This window comes from Pseudoliparis swirei, chromosome 3 (assembly GCF_029220125.1).
Source record: "Pseudoliparis swirei isolate HS2019 ecotype Mariana Trench chromosome 3, NWPU_hadal_v1, whole genome shotgun sequence".
NCBI lineage: Eukaryota > Metazoa > Chordata > Actinopteri > Perciformes > Liparidae > Pseudoliparis > Pseudoliparis swirei.
The window spans coordinates 13,568,067-13,593,510 of NC_079390.1; the positions used below are offsets into that span (position 1 = coordinate 13,568,067).

General features: G+C 45.9%; 1 protein-coding gene across 1 annotated transcript in view; it reads right to left on the bottom strand.

The window, feature by feature from the left end:
• Positions 1-25,444, bottom strand: part of atp2a3 (ATPase sarcoplasmic/endoplasmic reticulum Ca2+ transporting 3) — a 33,484-nt gene that overhangs the window by 3,282 nt on the left and 4,758 nt on the right. The window contains exons 2-20 of the mRNA XM_056405946.1: positions 21,517-21,534; positions 21,113-21,195; positions 18,733-18,837; positions 18,291-18,429; positions 14,078-14,158; positions 13,779-13,864; positions 13,012-13,476; positions 7,799-7,887; positions 6,942-7,044; positions 5,863-5,994; positions 4,590-4,706; positions 4,271-4,489; positions 3,376-3,711; positions 2,724-2,944; positions 2,424-2,626; positions 1,814-1,899; positions 1,472-1,605; positions 880-997; positions 176-293 (exon numbers count right to left, since the gene is read on the bottom strand). Of these exons, the coding sequence (XP_056261921.1) occupies positions 176-293; positions 880-997; positions 1,472-1,605; positions 1,814-1,899; positions 2,424-2,626; positions 2,724-2,944; positions 3,376-3,711; positions 4,271-4,489; positions 4,590-4,706; positions 5,863-5,994; positions 6,942-7,044; positions 7,799-7,887; positions 13,012-13,476; positions 13,779-13,864; positions 14,078-14,158; positions 18,291-18,429; positions 18,733-18,837; positions 21,113-21,195; positions 21,517-21,534 (2,853 nt within the window). The remainder of the gene's footprint in view (positions 1-175; positions 294-879; positions 998-1,471; positions 1,606-1,813; positions 1,900-2,423; positions 2,627-2,723; positions 2,945-3,375; positions 3,712-4,270; positions 4,490-4,589; positions 4,707-5,862; positions 5,995-6,941; positions 7,045-7,798; positions 7,888-13,011; positions 13,477-13,778; positions 13,865-14,077; positions 14,159-18,290; positions 18,430-18,732; positions 18,838-21,112; positions 21,196-21,516; positions 21,535-25,444) is intronic.

The following is a 25,444-nucleotide window of genomic DNA, read 5'->3' on the forward strand; positions in this document are numbered from 1 at the left end:
GGAGGCATGAATAAATAGAGTGCCTTTTCACAGAAGGTGAGGAAGAGAGAAAAAAGATCAGTAAAATCTGATATTTAACATCACAACATTTACATTTCAGACTCATTCGATACAAACACACACAATTCTGTCAGTCGATTCTTTGGGCAAAGTGGACCAAAGAGGCTGCACATACCTTCTAGATGATTCCTGGCGATGTACTTCAGTGCCTCATCCAGGAGGATGACTGGGAAGGAAATCTTCAGGACCACAATCCACTGGGCCCAATGTAGCGGGGTCACCTGGAAGATCAACTGAAGGGCAGAGGACATTTTCTTTTAAAGTCAGAAACTCTGTCAACAACGCATCAGATGCTGTACGATGAAATGCAACCAAGCCGTTTCTGCAGTGTCCCCGATAGATCAAACGCGATGCAACGATAAGGACCACCACCCCCACAAAAATAACCTTTTGGACCTCCATTATTCTGTGTGAGCTTTGAAGGAGTTTCTCTCTCGTGCCTCCAAGGGGAACAGAGAATCAAAAAATCCAGACTTATGCTCAGTACTTCCAAACACATTATCTTTGCTAAAACACGACTATTGTCGGTTTCACCGTGACACAGGGTGAGTAATTGATGTAAACATGGTCATTCATTTAGTCAAGTGTTGCTTAATGAAACAAACACAAGCAAATGAAGAAAACACGTGCAGCATTAAAAAAAATAAAAATAAAAGTTGCAGTACGACATAAGGGGGACATGCCCGCCACACTAGGGGATGCCAAGTGATTCTGCATTTGGTTGTGTTCTTCAGTATTCGGTCTCTAAGGGTGCAGCGTGTTATAGATCCACAGTCGGCCCGCTGAATGTGCACCGGTGCCCCGCGGATGAACACTTACCGGAAGAGGCTCGACGTAGAGGATTAAGAAGTGCAGGGAGAGGGAGACGATGATGGCTCCCAGCAGCCACAAGTTGACCCACGGAGGCATCCTGAGCAGGGACTGGTTCTCAGACAAACTGGTGGGGAAGAAGTTGGAATAGATCAAAACATTTGCACCATCAGCGACTTCCATGAGAGTCGTCTTGTCATGTTGCAAAGATCAAATGAGAAGGACTCCGGCAAGCTCACAAGATGTCAAACGCATTATGATGGAGAAGACGTTTCACTTGTCACGACATGTCTGCCTCCTTATATGGGTGACACTAACCAGGTTAGCATGTGTAAACTGACACGGATAACTTTGTCAGGCGAAAACACCGGGAGGGTTTTCTGTTCATACCACTGCTCCTTCTAGTTCCTGCCTCTAGAAACAGACAAATTATTCCATTTCTCAAGCTCTGTGGCTGATTATTATTGTTCTTATAATAAAAACAGCGAAACAGTCATTCAGCAGCAGCGACACAAGTTTGTGACGGATGGAAACTGGGTTGTTCTCCCGCCGGCAGCGTTCCATCCTGATTGACCCATCTTCGCAGCAGAGGACGACTGACCTGTTGAGTGAGTTGAACATTTCGATGGTGACCAGCACAGACAGGGCCATGGTTGTGGGGTAGCGAGATTCAAACACTACGCAGTCCACGCCCTGGAACATGGGGTTGTCCTCGGTACACTGCATGAAGTGTCTCTGGAGAGACAGAGAGAGAGAGAGAGAGAGAGAGAGAGAGAAGGATTAGGTGTGTGTGTGTGTGTTTGTTTTTCTGTGTTTGCCGGCAGGAAGTCACCGGGACCCCTGTGACCTGGTTTGATGGACTATGTGCAGAGGCTGGGACTCCATGTGGCAGCCAGCTGAGGGAGACAGACCAAGCGGAGCAGAGCAATGGTTTGCAACTCACCAGCTGATAGAAAGACACTTCTGGGCCCTCTTCGTCAAACAGGTACCACCATGTGGCAGCACCCACAGTTCCAAGACCCACATATCCTACGGGAGAAACAGACACTAGGATTACCGCCAAGTAGATCTACGTAGGGGGTAGTCCATGGTCCGTAGTCAGAGTCCGCCACTTTGCCCCGCCATGTTTCTACAGACACGCACTAACAAACCATGACCCAGTTAGGGATGGATCGAAACTAATTATAATAACATCACGCTAAAGCATTTTCACTAAATAGATCAAAAGTAACAAACCTTCCTGTGAGCTAAGAGTGCCGAATAAGCCATCTGAAAGTAGCCATCTTTTTCCCTCTCGAATGCTATGAGTTATGTAAGCTCGTTAATAGACGTCTCTCAACAAGAGGGGTGGAAGAGTTTGAGAAATTTGAGAACGAGTGTCATGGACTAAATTAAAATACAGAAAGTCACCTTGAAAAAGTCTCCTTTCAATCTACATATAATTCTTTTCCATATATCAGGACATTCAAACAACTTTTGTTTCAACCCATCCTCAATTGTAAACTGCAAAACCGTCTCCACCCCGACTTGATCACACATTGAGCCGACGCTACCTCCAATGGCCATATATCTGAAGAAGAGCCAGCCAGAGATGAGGGGCTCCTTAGGGTTGCGGGGGGGTTTGTCCATGATGTCCAGGTCTGGGGGGTTAAAGCCCAGGGCGGTGGCCGGCAGGCCGTCGGTCACCAGGTTCACCCACAGCAGCTGGACTGGAATCAAAGCCTCGGGGAGACCCAGGATGGCAGTCAGGAAGATGCTGGAGATGGAGAGCGAGAAGAAACCAACATCAGCCGACTGACGCTGAAGACGTGCGTCTCAGATGGTGCGTGCGTGCGTGAGCTCCCTTTCCTCACCAGACGACTTCTCCCACGTTAGAGGAAATGAGGTATCTGATGAACTGCTTCATGTTGTTGTAGATGGCTCTGCCCTCCTCCACGGCGGCCACTATGGTGGAGAAGTTGTCGTCAGACAGCACCATCTCAGACGCCGACTTGGCCACCGCTGTGCCGGAGCCCATGGCGATGCCAATCTCCGCTTTCTTCAGGGCCGGGGCGTCGTTCACACCATCTCCCGTCTGCGACGACAAAACTAACTTGTAAACAGTGGCAGCCTTTATGGACACAGCTGCAGCAAAAAGCTAAAAGTTCAAGTAAACTAAACAGCTTTAGCCTGACATTGAGCCCACATTACCAATTCAGGGAGATTATTCATAAAACAGAGATTGGTCGAACAAACCACTTTCTCACGAGGCAAAGTCTCATTATCGCCTCAGATCCAGACAGGGTTAACTACAAGTTAACGGCCTGAAGCGACTCCAGACTGCTCCGGTTGCTCTGACAGGCAAATGGTGATAATGCAGACTCCCTCCCTCCAACACCGCCCCCTCGGATCAACCCCTCTCTTCTGAGACGCGTGTCAGACAGGAAGCAGCGGAGCGCACCAGAGATGACAGCTTTTGATAGCAGTGTCTGAGAGCGCAGCCTCACAGAGACCCCCTCTCCTCACCATGGCGGTGATCTCATCGAACGCCTGCAGGAATCCGATGATTTTGGACTTGTGGGCCGGCTCGACGCGGGCGAAGCAGCGTGCCCGCTTGACGGCTTCTTTCTGGGCCTCCAACGGGAGGTCGTCGAACTCGCGTCCCGTGTAGGCCTTCCCCGTCACATCCTCATCTTCGCCGAAGATGCCAATCCGTCTGCAGATGGCCACGGCCGTGCCCTTGTTGTCCCCCGTGATCATGATGACGCGGATGCCCGCCTCGTTGCACAGTTTCAACGAGCCGATCACCTCCTTCCTGGGCGGGTCCAGCATTCCCACGCAGCCAACGAACGTGAGACCCAACTGAAACGGAGAGAGACAATTAAAGAAGGAGAGGAGATGACAGAATCTCCCCTCATTCCCACAGAAATGGAATTAACCTCTTTTCATAGGTAGTGCTGCATAAAATACCAAACAAAATTAGTTTCCAAGTGTAAAAGCTTTAGGCCTCCAGTGATTAGAGATTACATCACTGCTCCGATTGCAACAATGGACAGACGGCAGCAGAAAGGACTTTAGAAAAAGGAACAATTTGTCATCTTACAGTTAGAACGATACAGCTCTCACGTCTGTCCGTTAAAAGGGAAGCTCCAGTCTGAAGGTTAGCTGAGCAAGAAGACTGGAAACACAGGAGATGTCTAGCTCTGTCTAAAAGATTCTGCCTGCCAGCACCTCTCAAGCGCGCCAATTAACACCGAGCCGAGTGAAACTCATCACTTATCTGTTGCAGGAGTAAGAAAACCTCATGCAAAATCACATTACCGGGAAATAAGGAAAATAATCCAGTGTGCTTTACTCCCTGTGACTTAAAAATTGAGCATATTTGATCAAATCGGATGCCTGAGACGAACGTCTGCTTTACCTCGTACTGTGCAAACTTGCTGGCATTCTCCAAGTCCATGTCCTCTTTGCGTGGCGGGACGTCGTGAGTGGCCAGCGCCAGGCAACGCAGGGTGTCCCTGCCCGTGCCCCACTCCTTGATCTTAGACAGCAGCTGGTCGCGCAGGGCTGGCGTCAGACCCACCTTCGCTGTTCCCACCCGCAGGTACTGACAGCGCTCAATCACGCTCTCTGGAGCGCCCTGCGAGAAGGAACCACAATGACACAAGAGAAGACAAATGGAAGCGATGAAGAGTTAGTCTGTGTGTGTGTGTGTGTGTGTGTGTGTGTATCATTCGTGCCTTGATGAACATCTTGCTCTGGGAGCCCGGCTTGACAGGGGTGCAGTAGACAGACATGGACTTGCGGTCACGGGAGAACTCCAGGGTGAACTCCTTCTTCATCAACTGCTTGATCACCTGAGGGACGAAAGAAAAAAAGATTGAGGAAAGAGTAGTAATGAGGAGGTGAAGATGGTGAGAGAGAGGCAGAGCTTGAGCCAAGTAGCTGTGTTCTTTGGCCGCTGACAGAGCCGTTTGGCTGAGCTGCCGACAGCTGACGGACAACACTTCAGCCCGAGCACTCAACCACCTTGTCTGGATGTGTGGCTGCCGCCTCAGATGTCTCTGTACAACAGCACAGGGTGATAATGTAGACCTGGCTGAGGGACGGCTGGTGACAACAGCTGGAAGGATGTCGAACATCACCGCAGAGTGCCAACAAGAAGGGTCACAACACTCTGCCTATAAAACATCTCTTCATTAAATACGGCATCATCTGCATTTAATGTCATGTTCTGTTCTACCAGTAGGTGTCCCTCTAGTTCACAGTCTGCACTCATCCCAGCACATTAAAAAGGCTGAAAGGTTAATGCCAAGACTGAGCTGTAAACGCACTGTCAGGGGACTTCAAACATGTCACGGATGTTCGTAAATGTGTGTGTGTGTGTGTGTGTGTATGTGACAAACGTCTCCTCTCAAGCTTTCGTGCAGAATGAGCCTCGACTCAAAGTAACACACAGGGAGACACGTTGTAAACTTCACTTGGAATAGTTTCGCTCAAAGACAAACACTCACAGGTTCACTCCCTTTTGTCAAACATGCGTCTATTAACAACCTTGATCTTGATTAAACAGCCCTCGAGTAAATCCCTCGCTCTCAATAAAACAAGACTTTAATAAACGGGCACACATCTGATTAACCACGGGGTATTGGTGTCATCGAACTGTCTGGCATAATGAGTGGAGCACCTACAGTCTCTTTCATGCAGAGAAGGGCAAGGCCCAGGATATTGTCTTGTTTACTCTACACATTCTTCTTTCGCTACAAAACCGTTCGCCTACATTAACCGTTATGCATTTAGCCCAAAAGGGCATTTTATCAGACTGTGTTCATCTCTCTCTGAAGCCAAAAAAGGTTTTATAGATATTTTTCTTACATCAAGTGGTACTCCCCAACTCCTATAAATAGACTGGTGGAGTTCACATCTTTTATAAGATTGGGGCATTTTGTCCTTGGAGTTCCTTTTTAACACAAACTACACACACAGACACACACATCTCCACACCAAGCTTACCGAGTTACAGGCACCGGCGCGCTCCACCTTGCTGAACACGGACAGGTCGGTCTTGAAGACGTTCATCTTCTCCACCAAGGTGGTGAGAGCCGTCTCCGTGGCTTCACCCACCTTCTCATAAACCCCTTTGGCCTACGAGAGAAGAGAAAGGCATCAACACACACTGTGGAACTGTTTTATAGATGTCAGACCCCTCTATGAGAACACATTTGAGATCACACGTGAAGAGAAACCGCCTCCGTTGTCAGATGCAGACGCACTCACTGACGCGGAGATCACATTTTTGCGTCATTCACGTCCGCCTCTACATGCCAAGTGGACCACTTATGGCGTACCCACATCATTTGTTGGTGTGACTCAATAAAACAACTAGCTCTCCTCTCTCTCCTGACTCAGCACCCTTTGATCTCACTCCGTGGTGGCAAAGCGACCCGTTATGAGAACAGGAACAGTTAGGAGTTGAAAAGTGTCTCATCGCTGGCCTGATACCACCATGATACCATGGTGATGACAAAGAGGTGAGAAAAGCATCCAAACCAGAGAAAAAGATCATACATTACATGTCATTGAGCAGACACTTTTATCCAGTAAAAGTCAAATTAGCTGAGCTGAAGGAGAGAAGAGAAGATGGCTTTTTGTGATGTGTGTATTCCAGGTCTCCCGTTTATGGACTCGTCAGTGTGTGTGCTTGTACATACTGTCAATGCATCAGGGCATTTGCAAAGAAAGAAAATGCTATGTGTCAGAGATGGGTTTGGTTTGCATAGGAACTTACAATTTCGTCAGGAATAGAAGAGGAAACAACTTATACATTAACAATATGTGTGTGTGTCTTGTGCTTGCTACATCGTGAGGTCTGACCATTTTTGAAAAGAGAGGACATTTCCTCACTTCTTTAAAGGCCTCTGTGAGGGCTAAGACTTGTTTTAAAGGTTGAGCTGAGAATGAGGCTGAGGTTAGTCTTGGGGTCAGGCATTCACTGATGTGGTGGTTAAAGTCAGAGTATGTTGATTGGATTATTTCACACATTATGTCATTGAGGGTCTTCACAAAGATGGAAGTGTGTGTGTGTATATTACCTCATTGTAGTCCAGTGAAGAGTCATTGCACATGGCGCAGACAGTGGCCAACTCCAAAAGTCCATCAAAGTCGCCACACTGGATGAGTTTGTCTCCTTTAAGTCTGAAAAGACACACACACGTCAGCAAAACACAGGGGTAAAACACTTGACCATTCGCAACACAATAACCTAATCAATATTTATTAGTGGGGAAGAAAGTTCAGTTGTTTAGCATTCCAAAGTTTGTGTGTGTGTATGTTCTTGACAAGCGGATTACATGACAACCGTGGATCTCTTCCCAGTACGGACTGCAACCGTTGCTAGTGAAGCTCCCACACAATTACCCACACTTTGCGGTTATGAAATCGAAAGGTTCATGCAGAGTCAGAACAATGTAGTCACCGAGCAACGAAATAAACATGTCGACACAAGGAGTACAATCCTCATCCTGCCTCCTACATATAGTCCTCCACGGACACACATTTACTGAAGTATAAAAATGCATTATGATATGGCAGCGATTAAAATCAACACAATTTAAAAAAATAAACCACATAAGTACTAGGCACACAAAACCAACATCCAGGATTACTAATTATTTTCCTAGTTATAACCATAGCAACAGAAAGCACAGATAGAAACACATTTTGGGTAATCATTTCCACTGATGTACCAAATAGTGGACCAGAGATCCAGATCAGTTTGACGGACAACATTTATATGCAAAAAAAAGGAGAAGCAATTCTGAATGTTTGATCAGAGCGAGGATGAGAGGAAAAAGGCCGTGGGGGTTCTTTCAGTTTAGCGAAAATTGCTTTGTGAGTTTTGGACAGACTTTCCCCAACACAAGAACGGCATGTTGAAACTGTCACTTACATTTCCCCCTCAGGGGCATATGTAGAGCCAGTTATGGAGAACTCGTGGAGGCTGCAGCTGGAATGTTCCACCTTGTCCGTAACAAACATCTGGAGAAGAGAAAAGCCAAACAGGGTCAGTTAGCTTAATAGTCAGACCTGGGGGTGCAGGAACTCAGAGAGCCAAAGTCATATTAAGGACTACTGTTAATATTTTTCTTCAAGAATACTATTGCTTTATAGTCTACAACCCGACTGAACCTGCCAGTGGATTAACTGATAAAGCATTGCGCTCGCAAGCAGGCATATTCTCTTACTTTTCATCAAACACTTGTATATGTTCTGTAGAAGGTGAAATACAATAGATTGAGACTTTAACATTATGAATTATGAATATTTCATTCAATAAGCACGTAAATTGAAGCAACAATGTGCATTAGGTGTCAGAACATATATACAGGACTGTCTCAGAAAATTAGAATATTGTGATAAAGTTCTTTATTTTCTGTAATGCAATTAAAAAAACAAAAATGTCATGCATTCTGGATTCATTACAAATCAACTGAAATATTGCAAGCCTTTTATTCTTTTAATATTGCTGATTATGGCTTACAGCTTAAGAAAACTCTAAAATCCTATCTCATAAAATTTGAATATTTCCTCAGACCAAGTAAAAAAAAAGATTTATAACAGCAAAACAAAATCAAACATTTGAAAATGTGTTTCGAGTTAATTAGACGATTCAAGTGATTTGTTTAATACCCTACTAGTATACTTTTTCATGATATTCTAATATTTAGAAATAGGATATTTGAGTTTTCTTAAGCTGTAAGCCATAATCAGCAATATTAAAAGAATAAAAGGCTTGCAATATTTCAGTTGATTTGTAATGAATCCAGAATGCATGACATTTGTTTTTTTAATTGCATTACAGAAAATAAAGAACTTTATCACAATATTCTAATTTTCTGAGACAGTCCTGTATATGTTGAGGTGGTGAATGTCCTGGAGCTGTTCAAAGACGTAATATAACACCTCCGTGTTTTACAGTGGAATTGTAGTGGAGATGTTAGGAAAGCTCGAGCAGTCAAATTGATTTACTGCCATGACAAAATCATCACACATCGCCCCTTTGGGGTCAGAGCACACTTCAAATAAGTACTAGTGTAAATACTCAGAAGCAGGATACAGCTAACAAAAGAGCAATTATTCTCCAATACTTCTCTACAGGCTCCAGATGACTAAAAGTTTGTAAAGCATTATGAAAATCAAACAGGAAGTACTCTACAGGCCAGGTAAGGGGTCACTCAGGGAGGTCAAGGTCACACGACAGCCGGTGACTCAAATGAAAATCTGGACCCCCGGCTGATGGCTTTCCCAGCAGCCTTTGCATCGTCACTACTTCCCTCCGTGATTTTCTCCAAACACGCAGGCAACATTTGAGTGGCACCTGTCACGAGCCTCGATTCTTCATCGTCAAAGCAAAAGGGAGAAAGATGGAGTTCTGCTTTGTGGGCCACTATTTTTCCTGAAATTCACCAAGGAAGGATAATGCACTGGTGGTCATGCTAATAAATAAATACAAATGTATAGAAAAAAGGTATATAGAAATAGTAAAAAACACAGGGAAAACCATCCCCATGACCTAGCTTAACTCTGGAGACTCCATTAAAATCTGACTGATTAAAGAATTAATGAAGAAGTTATTTGGTTAAACTTGGTTTCCTCCATCAGTGTGTGTGTGTGTGCCTCCAGCCGCCACCAATTTAAAACACACAAAATCGATGGCAGTCTTGGGATGAGAGTTCGCTGTCGCCCCTCTCAGCCTAAAAGGTTTTAGCCTTTTATCGGAGTAATTATTCCCTCACAACAGGATTACTGCATTCAGTCTGCTGATGTCGTCCAGTCTGGACACAATGAAAGTCAGTTGTAAAAAGCTGTCATACTGAATCATGAGTATAACTTTTGTGAAAACGTGCAATTTTGCATTTGTAGTTTTTGACAACAGTGTGAACATTTTCCTTCTTTTACTGCAGCAAACAGGGGCACTCGAGAGGGAGATTTGAAGTTGGAGTTATTACATTGAATAGCCTACAAATGGATTCCCTTTTGTAAAAATAAAAGGAAATATACTGCAGTAGTTTTTGTTGTAAGTGGTGAAGTCTGCCATTCCCACACATGATTCAAATTGCTACGTATTGCATGGAAGGCAGCATTATTGTTGATGCCATTTAAATCCACCTCTCTGTTGTCTGTTCACTTGGAACCAGAAGGGGCCTTTAGGCAATTGACCCTTCACTAAGCTCCGCCCCCCGGTTGGAGCCTGAAGAAATATTACATCTATTTATGGATATAATAACTAAGTGGGTAAATGCCACAAGTCAATTACTGCATTTATACAGACATCCATTTAGTGACCCTGGGTCAAAAGAACCATTTGGATTGTTTAAATATTTCTATTGATATTCTGCTTACGTGATCCACATTCTTAAATTTGTGTTTAACTTCTAACCAAACTAACGTTGGAAATACAGCGTGCTCAGCACCGCTAATTTTTGTCCTACTACATCAAACCGGTGAAACACGGGGTGCATTAAAAAAAATATATTTGTTGTGAATACATAACATATTTGTCGTTGATTAAAAACGTGTCTACAACAAAGGACGTGGTCATTTGTGACCGTGTTAAATGTCCTAGGGAGCAGTGGAACAGTCGGAATTAGCGGCAGGCTGGAAACCTCCAACATCTCAGCCAGCGAACCACATTTACTGAGAGCTGCCTGACCTTTCGTATGGAGACAATGTGGGTTTGTTTGGCTGCATCAGCTGTTCCTGTTGTCCTCGTGAGCAAGTGGTCGGAGGAGAGCACTTAAGTTCAGAAGTTATCCTGAAACGTCTCACTGAAACGTGGGCCCAAAATCACAGGTCTACCACCTATTATTCACAGATTTTTATTTTGTGGTGTACTGTCTCTTTAAGGGACTTTTAAAAAACTAAACTTAAAAAACCAGCCTCACCCTTCTGCTCAATTCTTAATTTCACAAAGGTCCTCAGGCTCGGCATGCTCTATAACAGATCTACAATGACGACTCGAGGACAAACAACATCTCCTAAAGCACGTGCACGGTTGTTCCTTCAGCCGTGGTCACTCGGCCCTCCCCATCTGGTCCGTCGTGGTCGCCAAGGAAACACGGCACAGTGTGAGTCAGTGGTAGTGGCACAAGTTTGTATTCTGGGAGGGAGGGTGTGTGTGATAGTGAGTCAGCCTTTTTTATGTATGCATGTGTGGTGTAACTTCATGTGTGTGCATGCGCGTGTGTGAAGGAAAAAGGGAAGTCAGGATATGGAGGGGGAATCCTTGGAAATCCTGCGGATATGGGGATAGCCCCGAGGACTGGGAGAGACATGGTGCTATCAGGGCCACTGGCTGGAGAGCAGTCCACGAATAAGCAGACGGATAAGCATGGGCAAAAATGCATGTGGGCAAACGCAGCCGTAAAAGCATAGAACCAACACAAAGAGGGGAAAGTTATGCAACTACAAACATAATAATAATCTCAGGGAAACACCATGACAAAAAAAAAAAATTGCAAAGGGGAAGTTAGTGTGTGTGTGTGCGCGCGTCCCTCATCTTCCACCAGAGCGCCGACAGCAGCAGACCAGGGAGTGCAGGTGGAAGCAGAAGGTCAATATTTACCAGCGTCAGACGGCTTCGCTGACTTTCCGGGGGGGGGGGGGGAGCAGTGAGCTCTCCGCTCCTGCTGGAGGGAACTCCCTGCCGCTACGCATTAATTGCGTTATCTCGGGGAGCAACTGGAGGGAGGGAGGGAGGGGCGCTGTATACCGCATGAGTGCGTCTGCCGTACAGGAAGTTCACACAGTCCTCTGATGCCAACTCCATTTTGAGACAGAGAGGATAAAATGGAAACACACAGACAAAGATCTATACAAGTCAAAAGGTGGTTTCCCCCTTGATGTTTTAGAAGTCATGTCCACACACAGCTGAAGCACCACATCAGCCTCTGCAAAACTACGTCAGTCTTTGAATATCAGGACAAACTTCTTTTTTAAACACGTTTTCGCAATAACTTTTTTCTGGTTCATTCGTCACATTTGTCTTCATGGGTCCGGAGGAACCGGATAGGACTTGAAACTGGAGCGGGTCCAGGTTAATCTTAAGGCTAATTGGGACGGGTAGTTTTACCGCTTAAGACCTCAGGTTTGTGTGTTTATTAACATGTCTAATACCCGGGTATCAGCTCCAATTACGGCTGAACAAACAACTTTTTTTTTTTTTAGAGTTAAATCAAATGAAAATGAAAATGTTTCACCTCATTGTCTTCATTCTAAAACATATTTCAATTATTTTGGTTCAATATTTTACAGCGATCTGTCCCAAACAAAAATGTGTTCTTTATTCAGTAGAATATGACATAAGCCAGGACCTAAATATTTGATTTGAAATGGTATTTTGACACACATTCTGCAACAAACATTGTGCCTCACTCTGTTTAGTGATTGAAATCCATTACTGAGCTGGTTTTATGGGACATGGCTCGAATGTTGGCCACCAGAACCTCTGAGGTCATCAGCTGAGGGGAGATGGAGGATGCAAGGACAAGAGGAGTTAATGAAGATTAGGTTTGTGTGTGTGTGTGTGTGTGTGTGTGTGTGTGTGTGTAGACCTAGAGCCCTGAAAAGGAGCCAAGGCAAACAGCAGCGCTGGCATTTACTTTGCGCTTGGAGCAAAGATGGCTTGCAGGCAACAAACACACACACACGACAAAGGAAAGGGTGAGGCCATGTGCTACATAACCACCCGTGAATAGTTGTGGACAAGATCTTTTAGTACTCGTCGTCTAATGTAATTATGTATCCGCTATTTATACACTGAAACCTGCAGGACAGTGCTGCACATGGATCCCTGCGCTGTGTTTGTTCAGGTCATGTGACATTCTGGAAAGCCTTCACTGCACTTGTGTGAGATGATCAGCTAAAATACTGGAGCTGCCGGCTCCTGGCAGCCTGCGCTGCTCCAGCAGCCGCCATCTCACACCTGCCAAAGGGAGCTGAACTTTACAGGATTTTCCAGAATTCACCTGCTTCGCTCTTAATAAAGTAAAAACTCCCCGGAAGCCTTTATTTTTATTTTTATGAAGAGTCAATCCAACGACAGGAAATGGTTATGAAACACCAATTAAGCTGTGTTAAATGACCAGCAGTCTGGACACTTACTCTGCAGACGGACATCTGGTTGGTGGTCAGGGTGCCCGTCTTGTCGGAGCAGATGACCGAGGTGCAGCCTAGCGTCTCCACCGAGGGCAGGCTGCGGACGATGGCATTCTTCTTGGCCATGCGCCGCGTGCCGAGGGCCAGACAGGTGGTGATGACAGCGGGCAGCCCCTCGGGGATGGCGGCCACGGCCAGGGCCACGGCAATCTTGAAGTAATAGATGGCCCCTCGGAACCAGGAGCCGCCGTGGACTGGGTCCCCGAAGTGGCCGATGTTGATGACCCAAATCGCCACGCAGATCAGGGAGATGACCTTCGAGAGCTGCTGGCCGAACTCATCCAGCTTCTTCTGCAGCGGCGTCTTCTCTTGCTCCGTAGCCACCATCTGATTCCGGATCTTACCGATCTCTGTGGAGACGCCGGTGGCAACGACCACGCCGGTGGCACGGCCCGATGCAATGTTTGTGCCCTGAGAAAAAAGAGAAAAGAGAGAGAGGGAGAAATAAGTGCTGGAATGTGAAGCAGAAATAATCTGTGAAAATAAGTGAACAGTTTCCTTCAAATGGCAAAGAATCAAACGCGTATGTATACGTCAAGCTGCCTTTAGATCAACAGAGGAGGAGCGTGGCCTTTCTGACTAAACATTAAGGTCAACTGCGGGACTGAAAGTCAGGGTTGTATCGCTGCTGCCAATAATGAAATCAATCTCTGATATCACAGGGGAGGATAAGCATGACTCAGCGAGCTGCAGGGGGGGGGGGGAGTGCTTACAGAAAACAGCATGTTCTTTTTGTCTTGGTTGACAGCCCTGGGGTCAGGAACCGGGTCCGTGTGTTTGATGATGGACACAGACTCCCCTAAAAAGAAAAACATTGTCCCGGATTAGATCTGTAAGTGCCACAGGTGACAGTATGACCAGCAATGTGATGGTTCCACAGTGACGGAGCCAAACAAAGTTACGTTAAGTCAATGCAATAAATAAAAGGTGCAAGTGAGCAGAGTCTCATCTGAACAACGTGAACGTCTTGAAGCCGGATTGTTTGATGTCTGACGAGAGAGATGGAAAATACCTGTGAGGATGGACTGGTCCACTCGCAAGGTGGTGGACTGTATGGAGGTCAATCTGATGTCAGCAGGAACCTTGTCACCAACTGGTAGAGCAAAGAAAAAAAAGTAGTAGTTGGGACTACAAAAAATAATTTACATTAGATAGTCGTGAGCAGCCATCCTGTGTTTAAGTCTATTTTTCACTCAACAGAAGGAAGCAGGCGGCGGGTCTCTGGTTGAGTCCTTTTGAAATTCGTTACTCAATATCTTGAAAAAAGGTGATAAAAAAAAGAAGTTTTTCCAAAAAATATTAAAAAGGCAACAATGGCGGACTTAAATGGTTCAAGAAGCTTTTTTGTGCGATACATTTGAAGTCAATGAGACTAAGTGGGATTTATTGGTAGAAATAGAATACAATATAGATAAGTATGTTTTCTTTTGTGTATAATCTGAAAATTAGTTGCATCTTAGAATGAGGTTTTTTTTGTCCTCCATTCAGACATAACATTTCATTCTACACGCTTAGCACAAAAGGAAAAGTTTCAGTTGGTTAAAATCAACAACCTCACCGCTAGATGCTGCCAAATACTTCACACTGGCCCTTTAAGTTAAACAAGTAACGAGGCTTCAGTGCTGCTTTGAGCTAAATGCTAACACCTAAATGATAATTAAAAGAATTATGGCGGGAGAAGAAAAGATTAATTTAAAAAGATCATTTCGTCATTAGATGCAATAGACTAGAGACTTGGAATATTGGTAACACATCCTGCTGCAACCCAACCAATAGTTCAAGATATTTCACTCTGAACCTCAAAGGTCAGCCTGCTTGCCGCATTAGGGGGGAAAGGTTAGGGGATCACCAAAGTAATTAAACTCCATCCTCCATGGACCAAAAAGTTCTAGGCGGCGAGATATTTCCGTCAGGACCGAAGTGGTGGACGTACCCACACCCCCCTCCACACTGAGTGGCGCTGCAGGTGAACTCTCAGTTGCACCCTCCAGAATGTCCGTGTTCAAACAATAAATCCTTGGGCAAAGAAACGTCCGCTGGCTCGAGCTCAAGCTGCAGCCGCAGGTAAACAACGGCTCAGTACAACCGTGATGGAGACACGTTGCCGTTTAAATAAAAACATGATTCATTCTTTCTCCTCCACTTTGTTCTCTCGTCCCTCTGTTCCTGTGATGCACCACTTCCTTACATGCATTAGACATCAACTGAAGCCAGCATTAAATAAAGAAAATGAATTTTCATCTTCTCTGCCACCGTCTCTGTCTGCTTATTAAAGCTGCATATTAAACTCGTATTTCAGAGCCGGATCATTAAGTCTCCAGTGCTTCACAACAGAAATGGTTATTCCTTCCTCTGTCTCAGAGCCCGACAATGAACATTTCATGGAAATCATTTAATAATGACAGGACAGAGCGGGCTTAAGAACAGATCAGATGGGTTGATGTAGTAATTGACAACGATCTCAGAGCAGAGGAGGAGGGGAAATGGCTCCAAACATGCCGTACAGGTGCGATATTCTTTACTGGTTTCTTCCCAGCACCATGGACCAGGAATAGGGGGGGGAGAGATGCGTGGGAGCTGGCCGGGGGCTGCAGGTTCACCGCAGGAAGAGAGGTCGCTCAAACGCCTGCCCACGGTCTCCTGCTCCCCCGTGCCCGTTCTCCCACAGACACTCTCCATCCGCTAGAGGAGAAACGCATCCCACGACAGCCCCGTTGACTGAGGATGAACGGCCTTTTAAATATCAGAAACATCAGACATTTGGAGTCCTTTTGACTTCACGTCTCATAGGGTCATCGGACCCTATGAGACGTCATCGATCCCATCTGCCTGATGGAGCATCGAGGAATATTCCTACTACCAACTATGCCACGGCCCTGCTGAGACTCCGCCCACTCCGCCCACTCCTCAATCTGCCTGATGTATCGTGGAGGTCTCGATCTACCAACTATTCATACACTCAGTCATATTCATTGATTGTGTTGTTACTGTGTTTTAATTTGTGTGTAATGATTCCTTCTGTACACATGGCATCTATTATACCTGTCCATCCTGGAGAGGGATCCTCCTCTGTTCTCTCCTGAAGGTTTCTTCCCTTTTTTTCCCCCTGAAGGGTTATTTGGGAGTTTTTCCTGATCCGATGCGAGGTTTTGGGGCAGGGATGTCTATGTGTACAGATTGTAAAGCACTCCGAGACAAATTTGTAATTTGTGAAAATGGGCTATACAAATAAACTGAATTGAATTTTCATCATTAGCCTCTACCTTGAAATGAACGAACTGGAAACGCAGCACATGCAAACTTGATCGAAAACAAATGAGAAGGTTGGCTGGTCTGGCCAGCCGGAACTCCAAACTAAATCTCTTGCATAATGTCCTGGCACAGAGGCGCTCGTTCTCGTGCCTCGTTAGTGGGAATGGCCGGGTGCAGGTTTCCATCTCTTCAGGTCCTGTGTAAACCCTCCAGGAGCTTCTGACCACTGGAGTCACTCCCTAAACCCAACCAGGAAAGTTCCAGCGGAGGTGCAAAGCTCAACTGCATCGTAAGCGTGGCTGGCATCGCCCGGCTGCCTACCTCCAAGAAGGCAGTGACGGTGGAAACTAGAGTAAATATATTTATGTTCAAAAAGGCACTTGTGGTCAGCACATTCCTCTTTCCGATGGCTGCGTAGACAGTTTATTTTACCCCATAGCCTCCAGTTCCCATGGAATAACCTCGGGCTAATCTGAGGCACTGAAACGCTTGAGAAATTAGGAAAATATGAATATGTCCTCATGCTCGCCTGCATGTTTCAGTCAGGAGGGTGTGCTCGACCATCTGACCCACATTTTTGCTAAGCAACAGTGTTACGTCAGACAGAAGCAACGAAGGGCTCAGGATATGTCGGTGTGTATTTTTTACAAAAGAATGCAGCAGTTTGCAGAGCACCTCTATTATACTTGGCTCTTCCAGAATAATGTGATGAAGTCACCAGCACCCCCCTCCCCCCTCCTCTTTCCCCTCAATGGGACAACCAAAGTTGGACAAAATCCCTTATTCAAACAGCAGATGGTTCATTTCAAGTCCCTTCTATCCTCTGCTCCACGCCGTCATCACAGGAGTCGTTTGAACCTCGACCCCCGGTGAACTTCAGTGCCACCGAGATGAGCCGGACGTTGCCACAGTGACACTGTTGCTGTTGTAGCTGACGTGGTAGTGGTGATACGGGGATGTGTGTATGGGGGGGGGGGCATACGTTGAGCATATGTTTTGGTGCTTGCCTCCTGTGTGGGCGTGTCCAGCGCCTGGCTGATTGATGGAAAACACCAGCCGTAACAAGCCCGAGATTCCAGGGAAGTGGGCCCCGTCACATGAACACACACGGTGCAGTTCCCATTTTACCAAGAGAGTAATGTCAGTTAGACTCCGTGAAAAAGGCAGGGAAACAATTAGGTAAACAGATGATTTCATTATTATCTTCTTCTAAAATTAGAACAGCGCCAAGGCCTCACTGTAACCACCGCAACATGTAGAATCTCTCCGTGCTGTGATTATGAATGAGCTCTGCGATCTCTCTCACATCCCGGGCTCTGCCTCCCTTCCCCACACGTCGCTCTGATATGAGTCCAATGACCAACCATGCAAAGCAGAGTGTCTCTCTCTCTTAAAAAAACACTAAAAAAAAGCTCTTTTGGTGCTGCATGAGCGCCCAGCTCGCACGTCAACTCCAGCACACACACACACACACATACACACAGATGTTCTGGAACCAGAGTGACAACAATCCTATTTTTAGACCAGACTGCCCACACACGGCCGAGTTTACAGCAGGGGGATTGTGTGTGTGTGTGTGTGTGTGTGTGTGACTTGGAGGCAGCTAACAAATATCCAGTAGCGTCCAGGTGGGGAGACTGAGAGCATGGAAAGCAAAGGGGGAACACTGTGGAAAATTAAACTGAGCCTTAAATACAAGGGGTGACCACAGCCACTTACACAGAACCTCACACACAACTGGATTCCAGCACTGGGACCCGCACATCCAGAGAAAAGACTCTTATGTAATCAAATAGTGTTTCCAGACTCACGAATGGGTGGCAAAGGCTGGAGCGCAAGACTGTGTGTGTGTGTGTGTGTGTGTGTGTGTGGCAGCAGCCCGCAGGCAGCTCCGTGACAGCAGTGAGAGTAGACAAAGGGTAACTTAGTCTGGGTAAGTGACAGTCAAATGGGGGCTGCTGGGCGCGGCTCACCTGCCACCTCCACGATGTCTCCTGGGACGATGTCTCTGGCTTTGACATTCTGGACAGCCTTGCGGTTCATACGGTACACCTTCCCCATCTCCGGCTCGTACTCCTTCAGAGCCTCGATGGCGCTCTCGGCATTCCGCTCCTGCACAGGGAGAAGTGGCGACGTGAGAGTCAACGTCACGGCATCTAGCAGGTTATTCACAGGAATCGACGAGGCTTTTGAGAACGAGACCCTCTGAAAAACACCACCAGGTCACACTTAGCAGAGTTACCCACTCGGCTCTATTTTTATCGCTTACATCAGAACTTCCTGCTCCCTCTTTGACCCAAATAAAGTGAGAGGGTCCCCTGGTTTGTTTACGTTCTGACTCGACGGCCTGGTAACAACGTGAATGTGTGTGGTGTGTGGGTGGGGGGGGGGGGGTGTTACTCATGCACGTCTCACCTGCCAGATTCCGATAACGGCGTTGGCAATGAGGATAAGAAGAATCACAATCGGCTCAACAAAAGCGGTGGACGTCTCCTGTCCCTCCTCAAACAGAGCCAACACCTAGATGAACATACAAGACACAGAAAATTAGCATTCACATTTTACACTGCAGCTCCCAGGCTGGCTCCAGGACATGCATCAGGACGCCTTGATCTGAAACGCAAACAAAAATAATTAAACATTTTAATTAACGTTGTTGCAGGAAATTCTGGAAAATAGAATAACAAACTCAAATGGATTTTGGAAAGAGAAGCTGCAGCACAGAGTTCAGTGAGGTTGGTTGGTGTACACCAGGGTATCATACTGTGTGCAATGTGCCTTCTGCAACAGTTTAGGCCTCAAACCAATACAGTGACAAGCCAAGAAAAGTCAACATGGCTTACACCGAGCAGACAAATACACCGTACAGTCACTCCATACTGTGCCAGGTGAAGTACGATGGCAGCGGAATATGAATGGACTGAGGAGTCACAAGGTGTCAGACATGGCAGCCACTGTGTGAGCGGCTATAATAAGCAATAAAGTGCAGCTTTAGGAGAGCATAACAGAAAAAGTTGCCCGCTGCAACACCAAAATTACTTTTATACCTTTTTTTTATTTTGTTAATGAAACTAAAAATACTGCACAGCAAAAACAGCAGAGAGAGAGAGAGAGAGAGGGGGAGATCATAATGTGGATCTACTTTTTCACAATCTGATGGGACTCCCAGGTGTGCACGTCAAGCTCGGCCGGAGCCCGGTCGATAGCTCATCATTCCCCATCGTTTGTGACTGTCAATCGCCCCTGTGACCGCGCCGAGATTGGAGGGCAATAATGGCAAAAAGACACTTCACCCAATCAGCGCACATTCAGAGAGGCGTCTGAAGACTGAACTACTTTGTCAGGATGAGCAGGACTTCATTTGGGTTTAAAAACCTATCGAGGCAATCCGGTGGAAATTGACCTGCATTTGGCTATCGGAGGCAAATTTGAGCTCATTTAACGTTCTTCGGAATTAAAGCTTCATCAGCAAAATAAATCTCTCCCGTCAGCTTTGAACATTGCACTAGTCACGCTTCACTCATTAACCGAACACCGACACACCTGCAGACAGATGGCCCATTGCTGCAGAAGGCTTTGGAACCTCAGCAAAATGAAAAAAACACATCATATAAAAAAGAAAAACACTCTGAAGGTCACCTATCGAAGAATATAACGGTAAACAACGGAGGCTAAAAATCCACTTCAATTGTCAGCTGACTTTTTAAGTACTTCCTGTACTCTCTCGAACTCCCCAACTCGACTCCACAGAGTGACGCGGGAAACCAAATAAAAGCTCCGCCCCTCTTTCTTCCTTTAACTCAAAGGGAGGAAGTGCACGGATTGTTTCAGGTGGCCGGTGTGGCTGTGCCCGACTAAGCCCCTGCCAGAGGGGCCCGCTTGTGGCTTCAGAACTGATCGTTTTTAGAAGGCCATCATGAAATAGTTTGATTATTTGAGGCACCATTGATGACTCGATTGGGAATCCCCCAGTGCTGTAAATTACGTGACGCATTATAGAGTAACCTGACCCGACCTGCTTTGTATGATGGTGAGCGATCTCGTGTCATGCAAAGAAGGCGGGAGAGTCTCATCAGCCAACTTTGAATATATTGAAAACCACAGCCAAACTAGTCCCCGGTTCAGGTTTACCTTCAACTCCACTTCTCTCTACTTTGTGCCGCTCCCCAGGGACGTACCAAACAGTGAGCAAATAGCAACGTTAAAAAAGGTCAAAGAGTACTGCAGGAATACCACCAGACAAACCCTGAGACAGTGTGTGGTGAGGAAAAGCTGCTCTGGAGTGTAATGCATGTGACTTTGGGTCAGATCAGGTCACAAGGAAGCTCGCTTCAGTCATCAAGCTGAAACCACTCCATTGTATACAGTGGAACCGGGGCCTCGTTCCACTGTAAACAACCTTCCTGGGCCGGGACCACATGACGAAAAGTGGAGGCCGCGCTCCAGAGTCCTGCGCTTACAGCGAACACGACAACGGGTGGAGGAGATGTGTTGCGTCATGTACAGTTTTAGAGCAACTTTCCTACTTTCAGAAATAGAAACAGCAATTCCATCCCGAGACGTGCTGCAACAGATGGGGGAAAAAACACAGGGAGAAAAACGAGGTGGAGCAGCGTTCTAGTGGGGGAATAAAGCCTCCTCACGCTTATGGAGCTCGGCTATCGGGTGGCGATTTCCTGGACAGCATCCAATTTGGGGTTTGGTATCCCACAGGTGGACATTAGAGAATCAACATCACGAGCAGATAAAGACGAAGACTAAAAGGGAATCTCTTAATGAGCTGGGTCGTACTCACAAAAGAGACGAAGGCAGCGAGCAGCAGGATCCTGACCAGGAGGTCTTCAAACTGCTCCGCCACCAGCTCCCACAGGGACTTGCCTGAAATGCACAGAGACAAATACACATCACACACCTTTATGTATCACATACACACAATTAAAAGTTTGAGGCTTCAACCGTCAGGACTCAAAGTGTACCCTTATACTTTAGGGTGAAAAAGGATGTGTAAGAAGTAGTTACAGTAGTTTCAGCTTTAAAAGACAGACAAGCCCTGTATTTACAGAGCGGTAGTGGTGTGTGTGTGTGTGTGTGGTGGAAAGCTGCAGGGGTGTACACACTCCCAAGGTCTACAGAGAAGAAAGGATACTGCTTCTAACCAGGTCGTAAAGGAGGAGAGTCGTAGAGCAAATCAATATTTACCTTCTTCAGCTGGGAGCTCTGTGGGTGTCACGCCACACCGGTTGTGAAGGAGGAGGAGAAGAAGAAAGACAAAAGCAGTTAATACATTTAATGAACTCTTGGAGATGCACACACACACAATACAACTTGTCCTGTAAAGTCGCTGCGCTTGGTTATGACCAAAAGAGGCCGAGAGCAGCAACACTGTCGGATCCTGATCGGCATCTTTACCGACATGAATGATATGCTCCTGAGGCTCAATGTGATCTACATGAAGAAGACTGAGTGATCTTCTCATAGAATTTTAATCCCAGTTGTCATAACGAGCCTCCGTTACGGTCCATTTTTCTATGCGTGTCAATTTTTCTATTCATCAATCTACCCGTTCTCAATGAATTACCTGCTCAACTATGCAGTTTCCATCCTGTACTCCGTCGGCATACTCATATGGCTTAATTATCTACCAGACTGTCAACAAACTCATTTAGTTTGATACCATAGAGAACTATGAGAGAAAAATATTCACGTTTGAGACTGGAAGCCGTGGATTTTTGGTAATTGTGCATGAAGAAATTACTGAACATTTATATAAATGATCATAGTGAGCAATTTTTGACAAATCAATGTGATGAATTTTAACCAGGTAAAAATTAATTCATTGGTAAATTCAATGAATTGAATTAAGAATATTTGTTTGGATTCTTTGTATTTATATTTGCCAGCTATAGATCATTTTTATAATGAATGGTTTAGTAATGGTTTAATAAACATTTACTGGTTCCAGTATCTCAAATGTGAGAATGTGCAGATTAGTTCAGTTCGGACAAAACAAGCACCTTGGAAACGCCCTGGGACGGATACTTCTCTATTGTTTAATTCTCAATTTAGTTGAAACAATTGAAAGATTAAACAATGGAAATAATCAATAGTTGACTGTCTGAAATTGCTTTCACCCAGGGGAGATGAAAAATGTCTTTCGGTGAAATAACTCTTCCTAATTTGGCTTGGAGTAAAACACGAGGCAGCGAAACGGATTGCTGGAGAACAATAAAAGCTATTAAAAGAACAGAGAGAAGAAAGAAGAGCGGGTTCTTATTTCAGCCCAGAGCCATGAACCTTAAAAGTCAAACCTGGAAATGATCTGCTGCATACGATTTATCTTGCATAACAACATCTGAGGGTGAGACTGATCACCGTCCCCGGCCTGGAGAGCTGTCAGCGTTCAGGTTGACCTCCCTGGCTGCACTCGGCCAGCAGAGCTGCGGAGGAGGAGTGGCTGCACTATTCTGCCATGAGCCTGTTCCTCCACGACTGAGCCTCCCTGGTTGTGTAAGGCTTTTGTATTTTATGGCTGGCTGTGACTAAACTGCGGGAGATAAAGATGGACAAGACGGGCAGAAGGGGAAGGGGAAGGGGGGGGGGCTTTCTTGAAGTGTTATATGGGGTTCCCCGGCTTCCCTCTGCCAAGGATTCCTCACAGTCATCTGGGCGATGTCAACTCGATGCTTGCCCAGGCACATTTACGGGTTGCCAACAATAGCAGGGAGCTGGTTTCTGTGTCTCGAGGGTCGGGAGGAAAAACAGGAAAATGGTTAATCTATCTCTAGACTGAAAAACCTGATATAAAAGTCACAACAACAAAAAAGGAGCCTTCCCCTCGAGCTCTTCTTCTCCCTCCAATCAGTCTTCGCTCTTGTGGGAAGTCCAAACATGAGTTTTCAGCAGTTACCATGGCGACTTGTCTCATGTGGGCTTCTTCAACGCGGGCGTTTCGCGAGGTAATGTGCCAGTGTCTGTCAAAAATTTCCCAAGAATAACAGTTGCGCAATCGACGAGGCCTCGATGCAGCTCTGACTGCAACAGTTCTGTATTTTTTTTTTTACCTACATATTCTCCCCCCCCCCCCCCCCTACCCCGCAGGCTGCCAGTACAGTTAGCAGACACGCCTCCCAAATAAACAGCCAGCCGCTTAAGTGCGAGTAGGGAGGCATAAGTAGAGGAGGTGCACTGGGGCAAAGCCTTGGGCCGCTTCATTAAGTGGCCCCAGCTCCCGCTGCGCTGACCATCAGAATGTAAAACAGGCCTATAAATACCATGATGGGAACCCCTAATGACACAGTCCACTGCAGATTCCTAGATCCGCTCACTCTCCAAATGTATTTTCCCCCCGGAAGGCCAGAGTGCATTAACCATATCAATTGTGAATTATGAATGCGCTACACTCCTCGTCCCTCACCGCATTAACTCGGCTACGCAGAAGGCATTGCAGGTAGCTGCAGAGGAGACGTCTGCCGGCTCCTGGCAAAGACGAGGTTTCCGCCATTTACAGAAATGTCTGTTCGATGGCCGGAAGGCTTCCCTTCTCTGAGGAAGTCCCATGCGGCCATGTTAAGTGGGTGAGTGTCAGTCTCCTGGAGCCCCGCCGACCTCTGAACACTGATCCGCGAGGATCTGGAGCAGAGGGGGAAGTGGTACCAACGGGTCCCTAATCATGCCTCTGCAGCATAGCGACATGCAGCTTCCCTCCAGTCATTGCAGCCCGGAAACCCCTCAAACTGGATTAAAGCTGCTGCGCTCAAAGACAACAAGTATTCCACCAAACAAGCTCAAAGAAACGCGTGCAAATGTGCATCATCGTTCGTACTCTGATGTTTCGCAGGTGTCTGCCAGTTAGCATGCAACAAAAGGCTCAGCTGAGCATGATGGGAGATGTCATTAGGTTTAGAGGTGTTCACAAACCAAATTATTGGGCAAAATGGTTCTTAATCCAATAGTTGTATTGTGCATATTTCAGTCTGTACTAGACAAAAAAACTCCGCTGTTCAGAGGAGCTGCTCAGAGCTTTGCAATTGGACGGAATTTAAATATATCAGTATAGAACCATCTATGAGTTATTCGGAGGAATAATTATAGCGCTCATTGGATTATTTAAAAAATATTTACACACTTCTCTGCTGCACTTTATTTCCTCTAATGCATTTAGAGCAAGTTACTACTCATTACTGCGCTGTGTAGTGCAGTTGTTAATGTGAATTACATCTTAATGGACTTCATTGAAGTTTTAATTGCTTATTGTTGGTAAATGTCATTCTAATGCTTTTCTTTGCTACGTGCAGACATCGCATCTGTCCGCGTTTGAAATACGCTGCATGAATAAAGCTTCTTTTCTTTGCCTTTCTCTTGTCACAAAAGGTTTGAGGTTCTTTGACACTGTTTTGAAGTTACATTTTCCCAGCTAACATTTGTCAAATATGTAAATGGGAATGTCGAATGTGTAATTCCATCAGCTGTCAGAGCTGCACAGAAGTTATTTTGTGAGTCTCTTCTCGGAAATATCCGTCAGAAGTGGAGAATAGTTTCAAAGTGGAGATTTTTTTTCATCTTTTCTAGCCTATTAGAAACAGAGTCAGCTCAGCGGCTGCCCATTGGCTGGACCGTGTCTGATGTCATTGAGCTGTGGTCAGGGGAAAACATTTTTAAATTTTTGTTTTCCCCCAGTGAGGTTGCACAGAATAGCTCATGCGGAAAATATAGGTGCAGCATCACGGTCACGTTGGGGCTGTGAGAGGATCCAAGACGTCGAACCACTTTATCTGGAAATCAACACGTTTTGGGTCAATCTGATGAGAAATGTAATTTGCCACTTTTCACTGCACACAACCAACTGCACACACAGTATACGGCGTGTGGCACATCATATTAAATAAATACACCCAATGAGCACCTTGCAGGCGACCATATGAACCATTCTGCTGGAGAGTTTCAGAGGAAAAGGAACAGCAGCCGTCAACCGAGCAGGACGTGCACGAGTGATTAGGACAGAGCTCATATCTCTTCGGGCTGGAAGCTTCCTCTTTAAAGTCACTTCTGAGCAAGGAACCTTTTTTCTTCTTCTTTTTAACATACCAACAGGCTAGTGGGGAGGATGGCACCTGGCCATCCACTAGCA